Source organism: Nannospalax galili, unplaced genomic scaffold (assembly GCF_000622305.1).
Source record: "Nannospalax galili isolate Female #2095 unplaced genomic scaffold, S.galili_v1.0 scaffold158, whole genome shotgun sequence".
NCBI lineage: Eukaryota > Metazoa > Chordata > Mammalia > Rodentia > Spalacidae > Nannospalax > Nannospalax galili.
This window is the reverse complement of record NW_008345290.1, coordinates 9,609,368-9,619,289: the sequence shown is the minus strand read 5'-3', so window position 1 is coordinate 9,619,289 and position 9,922 is coordinate 9,609,368. Positions and strand designations below refer to the sequence as shown.

Below are 9,922 nucleotides of genomic sequence, written 5' to 3'. Positions count from 1 at the left end.
CACAGGGGACAGAGGGTGCCATCACGGTGGGGTTCCCTTTGGTCGGAGGGACAAGTGGGGACACCAGTGGGGCTTTGATGGGGGAAGACAGGGGCAGAGGTGGTGGCAGAGGTGGCGGCGGAGGTGGGGTGGGAGGTGGTGGGGCAGGCACGTTGGGGCGAAGAGGGACTGGACGAGAGGAGCTGTGAGCCTCTGAGGCTTGGCCCAGCCTGGGAGATGCAGGGGCAGGAAGTGGGCCGCTGATGGTTTTGGTAGGAAGCCTGGGAGAAGGAGCTCGGGAGCCAGGGCCTTGCCCTGCCTTGCCACCTGGAAATGAAACACATTCTGGGTTAGATCCGCAATATCCGAAGGAGAAAGTCCAGGCAAGAGGGCAGCACTGGGAGTTCAAGCCCCAAGGCCCGTTCCAGCTGGAGCTATCCTCCTCCAAGACAATATTAAGCAAAACACTGTCCTCCTCCACAATAAGTGTGCATTTATCTAATTTTAATACAACGATTTTAAAATACTGAATGCTCATCAAAGCACAAATTATTGTTGTAGACTGTGAACAAAAAATTACCCAGTCAGGCAAGACTCCAGCATCTTTGAATGTGATTGTGCAGGTGCTGTCTTCAGGAGCTGAAGTTCCCTTCCCTACCCTGGCTGGCTTTGGCACTAGTTTTGGCTTTGAGGATGAAGCAGGAAGTAACACTTCCTAGACTTCCCAAGTTCGTTCCTGACAACACTTCCTCAAGCCTCAAGAAACTGTATACATCTTGCTTCTGTCTTGGAACCCAACAAAGTGACAAGCCCTAGACAGCCTGCTAGAGACTGACAGCATGTGGCTCTGAGGAGAGCCAATCCAATTGTTCAGCTGAGGCCCCAGACAGGAGAAGTAAGTCATTTCTCCAACTTGCAGTTGTTTGCAGATGCTAAAGGAGCCTTGCTGAGACTACCCTAGTTTGCTATCAGAATTATAGGTTAAATAAATGGTGGTTTAAAGCTCTTAAGTTTTGATGTTTTGTACACAGCAGTGCCTAACTGCTCAGTGATGTAGATTCATTACAATTCATATAATTGCTAGTGGGCCCACAGCATTGCAGTATGTATTACTATGGGCATCCTCTGTCTAACATCACACCTTTGTTATATAAGTCACTTATCAGATATTATGATGTGGAAATTTTGAAAAATGAGATTGTAAGATTCCTAAAGAACAATTCTATGCTTTGGAAACTTTTAAAGTTCTCAAATACATACATGATTTCTTACTATGTGACTTCATGAACAATGCACCACTAGCATATACAGCTTGCCCAGGTGGCTCCACCTATTAAAGGTATAAAGGAAGACCACGAGGTCACCAGTCTGGACTTTTCCTTACCTGCTACATCCCTCTGGCCTGCTGGTCGCAACACAGGAAAACCACCAGCAAAGAGATCTCCCAGGGCTGGGGGCGTGCTTCCTCCTCTGGAGTTCCCAGCACCACCTCCATCTTTGTTGGTTCCTTTTGAATCTAAAGAGAAGCAAGAAGGTGGTGGGGAGAACTGAGCAGCCCTCTCTTAGTCCAGACCATGGTCTAACACTGCCCTTGGCAACTTTCCTTTATCCCCTTCCAACATTACCCTTCCACTCAGGGTCTTCCCCATGCCTAGCCTTCTGCTACCCCATCTAGCCCTACCAAAGTGCAGACCATTTGTGATCAGCAACCCTGAGTATACCGTCACCTGGTAGATGCTCACAGAGGACTGAAACATTTTGCAAGTTAAAAAACCCACTTGACATTGAAAGGTCTAGAAAAGGAAAGCTCAAGGCTTAATTCAGTCAGTCATTTTAATGTCTTGGCCCAAACACTGAGCAGAACCCCAAACAGGAAGTTAAAGGCTGCAATGATTTCTGCATTGGAATTTTCCTTCCTGCTCCTCAGTTCTCAGGCCCTGAGCAGCTCATGCCTCCTTGCACATGTTTTTCATGCAACCTGGAGGTCACTAACGCCAGCCTTCCAGATATGGTGATTATCAACCATAGAAACTCAGAAGGTATTCACTTAAGAATTTCTGAAATGTTGACAAACTCAATCGAATACGCAGAGAGCAATTAGAGCACAATGCCCACAGGTGGATGAGTGGCCAGACTATTCTGCATATTATATGCATTGCTGAAGTGATTAGAAAGTGGGTGTTCCAACAATATGGATCAGTTTGCTAATTGAGCTTAACTAATTACACAATGGATGGAACCAGAAACAGATGTTTATTATAATCAGAGTTCAAAATGTTTCTTTAAAAATATGTCTATCTTTGTGGCTGGAGAGATGGCTCAACTGTTAAGAGCATACTGCCTTTCCTAAGGACCTGAGTTCAGTTCCCAGCACCTACATTGGGCAGCTCACAACTCCAGCTCCAGGGGATCCTATGTCTCTGACTTCTTGGGGCAATTGCACTCACATGTGCATATCCACACACAGACACATAATTAAAAATAATAAATATAAATCTTAAAAATGTCTATCTTTATGCATTAACAAATTGTTATAGAATATTGAGATACAAGTATAGTTTTAGGACTATCTTTAAGAATTACCATTATGCCTGTCATTGTAAAATACATGAAGACATAGTAATACCTCCACTACTAAATAGTTCTGAACATACCATTTTAATCTTCAGCAAACTTGACCAAAATAAAATAAAAACTTCATTTTATTATCCCCTCCATTTTGCAGATAGGCAAATTGAGCCTCAACGATGTTCCCCAGCATCTGTGTGTCTAGGTCAGTGATAGAGTGCATGCTCTGGTACTTAAAGTCCCAAACCAAAAAGAAACAAACCCAAACCAAGAAAATAACACATGAGGTTATCTAATTTGCCTGGTGTCAGAAGCAGAGCTCCAGAGTCATCTAGCCCCAGCACAGGGCTCCTCTTTCTTTATCATGCTCCGGGGGACAGAAGGCTGCAGGCATAGGATTCTGGGAAATACAATTCTAAATACAGCTTTTGCCTTGTGAAAAACTAAAGAACTGGGTTTAAAAAAACAAGAACTTCCCTTTGTATCAATGAGTTTGAGAACTGTGCTGACATATGGTAAGTGAGTGATCTTTCAAGTCACCCATAACAGATGCACAAAATGCGATCTTCCCATCCAATGAATTAGTCTGCAAAAAGCAACTGAGTTATTGATACATGGTACAACATAGAACTTGAAAGCATCATGCCAAGTGGGAGAAGCCAGATGCAGAATGTGCATGTGACACAATTCCACATCTATGAAATATCCAGGAGAAGCAAATCCACAGGGGCACAGAGGATCCATGGACCAGGCTGGGGCTGGGAAGAATGGAGAGTGACTGCTAGCACTTTGGGGCTTCTCTTTGGGGTATGGGAATGTTCTGGAAATAGAAGGATGGTTGAAATAGTATTGTGAATGATCGGATACTACTGAATGGGACATTTTAAAATGGTAAAAATGCTGAAATTTATGTATATTTTAATCACAATTTAAAAAATGTTTCCCTCCATGAAGGGGTTTTGTTGTTTTGTGTTTGAAAAGTACTGCAAACCTTTGGAAAGGAAGGCTCGAATTGCTGGCCCAATGGCCCGTCATTAAGCAGGTCTGAGGTGGTCTGAGTGTGCCCTGGACCACAAATGCAGCCCAGGCAGTAATGAGTCTGGCACTGCTGCAGATCCCTTCCCCGTCCTGGGCCCTTGGCAGCCTCCATGCAGCTGCTCACTTACTCTCGATTTGTGGGGCACTGCGGTCATTGATCTGGGTGACTTTTCGCAGGCGCGTTCCTTGCTGGATATCGGCCAACAGTGCACTCCGACCTTTTGGATCTACCTTTCTGATGCTGGAATCGTCTGTGCTAACCTGTAAGGAATAAGGGATTTGATTGCAATTAAATACAGCATTTGCAAATAAGCAAAACACCCCATTGGCTGGGAATTTCTCCTCTCTTTTAGATGATCTAGGCTAAGCACTCGTCTTGAGCATAAGGTCTTAGGGGGCCTTAAATCAGATCTCCTCTACACGTGAGTTTCCTTCTGCTCATCCCTAACCCCTGCTTATAGATTCCGTATGTCACCCAGACAAAGCCCTTGGGTGACCCTCAGCTTGCTAATGAGAGTTGCTTCTGTACTTCATTTGGCCTGGATGATTCTGAGTGGTACCAACGTCTTGCTCTGTTGGGTTACAGGTGGCCCATTGTAGGCCACTGTGTTTCTTGCTGAAGCAGATTCGGGCTCTGGGAGCTGGTTTTGAGGGAAAGATAGTGACTTTCCATTGATCTTGGAGCAAAGTGGAGAACTAGGAAGCTCAACAGAAACTGGGGCCCACAGGGTCACAAAATTAGGAAGAAAAGGAGGCAGGGACACACGCATTTTAGCGACCACCTACTCTATTTGCTGGGTGGGTGAATGATTGGGTGAGAACATGAATGACTGAACTAGATCCAGAAGCTGTAAGACTCTGTGGGCACTCTCTAGGCATACACGAACACCCACTGCAAGGAGTCAAGCTACCCTAAACTGCAGCACATGGTCATGTATCCACTGCCTGCCATAGAGAGGAGTGCCTGATAAGAGTCACACAGTCCAGGCAGATCAGACATCCCAAAAGACATGAGCCTTTGAGGGTGGGTTCAGACCTCTATCAGTGTAGCAGCTCTGATCTCAGCAGACCTCCAGAGAGTGCTGAGTTCTGGCCTCCCTCTGGCCTCCCTCTGGCAGAGGGCCTGAGAATGTAGGGGACTGCCTGAAAGGCCCCCATCCTGCTTCCATGTGGTGGTGAGCTTTTCTTAATTGCACCATACCCATCACCCTACCTGGGATTTTGTGGGGCCCCTCCCAAGGCCCCAGGGCAGATCTGGCTTTGATAGGCTAAGCTGAGATCCTAGCAGACAGCCTGAGAGGGTGGGTTTGGGCCTCCATCAGTGTAGCAGCTCTGATCTCAGCAGACCTCCAGAGAGTGCTGAGTTCTCGCCTCCCTTGGACTGCCTGAGAGAACCCAGATTCCGCCTCAATGTAGTGAAGGAAGCCTGAGTGTACCTGACTGGAACCTGAATTGGGCTTCTGTGGGTACTCCTGAATAGCTGATCTGAAGTCATCAGTTCCCTCCAAATTAAACCTGAGACAACCTGAACCCTGTACCAACCAGCTTTACATAACCAATAAAGAAAGGATCTAGGCACCCAGATAATACAAACAGAAGCATACTTCAACTTAATTCTCATATCAGAATCATAAACAAAAAAATAAATTCACATGCCAAAATCACAACTAAAGAACAATAAAATGGAAAGCTAAAACACTATGTCCCCACCAAACTCCACCAATCCTGTAGAAGAGTTCTACAAGGAGAACCCACTAGAGATAACCCAGGACACTGAATTTAAAAGAACAATCACACACATGATCAAGGAATTCAACAAATTTAGAGAATACATGAACAAACAAATCAAAGAGTTAAAAGAAGATAGGGATAAACGTCTGAATGAATTCACAAAAGAGATAGAAACATTGAAGAAAACTTAGGCAAAAATGAAGAAGGAAGTGCAAAACTCAATAAGCCAACTTGAAACAACAGGGGAAAGCCTCACAGAATATCAACACCAGAGGATAAAGTTGAAGAGATGGACCACTGAAGCAAAGGTTATAGAAAATTAAAAAAACCCAAAGGAATGGAATATGCAAGAGATGTAGGACACTATGAAAAGACCAAATCTACGGATCATAGGAATAGAGGAATGAGAAGAATTTCAGGTTAATGGTGTTGACCAGCTCTTAAACAGGATTGTAAAAGAGAATTTCCAGAAATTAAGGAAAGACATGCCCACACAAATACAGAAAGCACATGGAACACCAAATAGAATCAGAAAAGAAACTCTTCATGACATATCATAGTAAAAACACTAAATGTACAGAACAAAGAGAGAATACTGAAAGCAGCAAAAGAAAAACAAGTCACATACAAAGGAAAACATATCAGAATTACAGCTGACTTATCAATGCAAACTATGAAAGCCAGAAGAGCCTGGACCAAGATACTCCCAGTTATACATGACAATAGATGCCATCCCAGAATACTTTAGCCAGCAAAAATGTCTGTTGAAGTTGAGGGGGAAAGAAAAATCTTCCATGATACAAAGAGCCTGAAAGAATACATGTTCACAAAACCAGCCTTTCAAAGAATACTTGAAGCAATACAGAGAGCAGAGAGGGAAACAACTACACCCCGGGGGCAAAAAATGAAAATAAATAAAGGTATAATCTAGGAAACACAGCAACCAATAGACATCGTTCAATAAAAACCTTAAATATCAATGGACTGAACTCCCCAGTCAAAAGACACAGTCTACGTGAATGGATTAAGAAACAAAATCCAGTTGGGTGTGGTGGTGCACGCCTTTAATCCGCTGGGGCTACAGGGAGACCCTGTCTTGAAAAGGCCAAGAAAAAAAGAAACAAAGTCCATCTCTTTGATGTCTTCAAGAAACCCATCTCACCTTCAAGGACAGGCACTACCTTAAGGTAAAAGGTTGGAAAAGAATATTCCAAGTAAATGGCACTAAGAAACAAGCAAGGGTTGCAATTCTAGTATCTGACAAAATAGACTTCAAAGTAAAACTAATCAGAAGAGATAAGGAGAGTCACTTCATTCTGATCAAAGGAACCAAGAAGATATTACAGTCCTTAACGTATATGCACCAAACTATGGTGCACCCAAATTCATAAAAACAACACCACAGGACTTTAAGACACGACTAACCCCAACTCAGTAATAGTAGGGGACTTCAATACCCCACTGTCTCCACTGGACAGGTCAACTGGACAAAGAATAAACAGAGAGACATCTGAATTAAATGATACTATACATCAAATGGACCTAACAGACATCTTTTGAATATTCCACCCAAGCACCGAAGAACACACTTTCTACTAAGCATCCCATGGAACTTTTTCAAAAATTGATCACATACTGGGCCACAAAACAAACCTCAACAAATACAAAAAATTGAAATAATCCCATGGATTCTATCATTCCACAATGCAATAAAGCTCAAAATCAACACTGGACAAAGCCTTAGTCACCACACGAACTCGTGATTGAACAACACACTGCTAAACAATGAGTGGGTCAAAGGAGAAATTAAGAAAGAAATAAAAAATTCCTGGAATTCAATGAAAAGGACAATACAACACAAAACAACCTATGGGACCCTTTAAAAACAGTCCTAAGAGGGAAATTTATAGTTCTAAATTCCTACATTAAAAAACTAGAAAGAGCCCAAATAAATGACCTAACACTGGAACTCAGGACACTGGAAAGGCAAGAACAAATGAAACCCAAACCCAGCAGAAAAGAAGAAATAACAAAAACCAGAGCAGAAATTAATGAAATAGAAACAAAGAATACAAAGAATCAATGACTTTAACAGCTGGTTCTTTGAAAAGCTAAACAAGATAAACAGACCCTTAGCCCAGTTTACCAAAAGAAAGAAAGAGCAAATCCAAATCAACAAAGTCAGAGGTGACAGGGGAAACATCACAACAGACACCCAAAAGATCCAGACCATTATAAGGGAATATTTTAAAAACCTATATGGTACCAAATGTGAAAATCTAAAAGAAATGGATGGATATCTAAAATGATGGGAATGACCAAAGTTAAACCAAGAAGAGATCAGCAGTTTAAACAGATCCATAACATATGAGGAAATTGAAACAGTAATACAAAGCCTCCCAACTAAAAAAAGCCCAGGCCCAGACATTCTACCAGACATTTAAAGACCTCCAGCCAATACTACTTAAAGTATTCAAAACAATAGAAACAGAGGGAGAGCTCCCAAATTCCTTCTATGAAGCCAGCATCACTCTAATACCCAAACTGGGTAAAGACACAACCAAAAAAGAAAACTATAGACCCATATCCTTAATGAACATAGATGCAAAAATTCTCAACAAAATACTTGGAAAGTGCATACAGAAACACATCAAAAAGATCATTCACCATAATCAAGTAGGCTTTATCCCAGAGATGCAGGGCTGGTTCAATATACTCAAGTCAATAAAATGTCATTAATCATATAAATGGACTCAAAGACAAAAGCCACATTTTTATCTCAATAGATGCACAAAAGGCTTTTGACAAAATTCAGCATGCACTTATATTCAAAGTCCTAGAGGGAATTCTATTGCAGGGAACATACCTCAACATAATTAAAGTCATATACAACAAACCTACAACCAACATCATTCAAAATGGAGAAAAACTGGAAGCATTCCCATTAAAATCAGGAACCAGTCAAGGATGTCCACTATCTCCACTCCTTTTCAACATAGTGCTTAAAACTCTTGCTAGAGCAATAAGACAGGAGAAGGAAATTAAAGGAGTACTAATTGGAAAAGAAGAGGTCAAACTATCACTTTTTGCTGATGATATGATACTATACCTAAGAGATCCCAAAAGTTCCACCAGAAAACTCCTAGAACTGATCAACACTTTCAGTATAGTGGCAGGTTATAAAATCAATCTTCAAAAATCAGTAGCCTTTCTATGTACCAATAACAAGGAATTGGAAAAAGAAAACAGGGAAATGCTCCCATTCACAATTGCTGCAAAAAACAATCACCAGGAGATGGAAGGACCTCCCATGCTCATGGATTGGAAGAATTAATATTGCAAAAATGACCATCCTACCAAAAGCAATACATAGATTTAATGCAATCCCAATCAAAATCCCCATGACATACTTCACAGAATTGGAAAAAAAATCCTTAAATTCATATGGAAGCACAAAAGACCCCAGATAGCCAAAGAACCCTGAGCACAAAGAGCAACGCTGGGGGGGCGGGGGCGGGATTACCATACCAGATCTCAAAGTATACTACAGAGCTATAGCCATAAAAACAGCATGGTACTGGCACAAAAATCGACACATAGAGTAATGGAACATCATTGAAGATCCAAACCCGAGTACATGCAATTTCAGCCACCTGATATTTGACAAAGGTGCCAAGAACACACAATGGAGGAAAGACAGCATTTTCAACAAATGGTGCTGGCAAAACTGGATCTCCACCTGCAGAAGAATGAAACTAGATCCTTATTGTTCACCTTGCACAAAAGTCAACTCAAAATGGATCAAAGACCTCAATGTGAAACTGGAAACCCTGACACTATTAGAAGGAAATATTGGCTGTAACTTACATGATATAGGTGTAGAAAAGGATTTTCTAAATCAGACAGAATTTGCTCAGGAATTAAGGTCAGCAATCAACAAGTGGGACCTTATTAAACAAAAAAGCTTCTGTACAGCAAAAGAAACAATAAAAAAAGGGAAGAGAAAACCCACAGAATGAGAAAAAACTTTCACCAGTGATGCATCTGACAGGGATTTAACATTCAGAAAATATAAAGAACTCAAAAAACAAAGAATTGAGAAACCAAATGACCCAACTAAAAGGTGGGCTAAAGATCTAAACAGAGTGTTCTCAAAGGAAGAAATAAAGATGGCTAAGAAACATCTCAAAAAGTGTTCAACATTGTTAGTAATTAGGGAAAAGCAAATTAAAACCACCTTAAGGTATCACCTTACCCCAGTCAGACTTGCTAGGATCAAGAGAACAAATGATAACAAATGCTGGCAAGGATGTGGAGAAAGGGGAACGCTCATTCACTGCTGGTGGGATTGCAAACTCATGCAGCCTCTATGGAAAACAGGATGAAGAACTCTTAAAAAACTAAAAATGAGCCTACCATATAATCCGGTTATATCACTCCTTGGCATATACCCAAAGGGCTATTGTAGAGACACTTGTACAACCATGTTTGTTGCTGCTCTTTTCACAATAGCTGAGAGATGGATGCAACCTAAGTGCCCTCAACTGATGAATGGTTAACAAAAATGTGGTATATTTACACAATGGAGTTCTATTCAGCAGTAAAG

At 41.7% G+C, this 9,922-nt stretch overlaps 1 protein-coding gene across 1 annotated transcript in view; it reads right to left on the bottom strand.

Moving 5' to 3' along the window:
* The window catches only part of Wipf3 (WAS/WASL interacting protein family member 3), a 107,885-nt gene that overhangs the window by 21,086 nt on the left and 76,877 nt on the right, over window positions 1-9,922 (bottom strand). Inside the window, exons 3-5 of the mRNA XM_029567566.1 lie at window positions 3,714-3,846; window positions 1,364-1,495; window positions 2-306 (exon numbers count right to left, since the gene is read on the bottom strand). Of these exons, the coding sequence (XP_029423426.1) occupies window positions 2-306; window positions 1,364-1,495; window positions 3,714-3,846 (570 nt within the window). The remainder of the gene's footprint in view (window position 1; window positions 307-1,363; window positions 1,496-3,713; window positions 3,847-9,922) is intronic.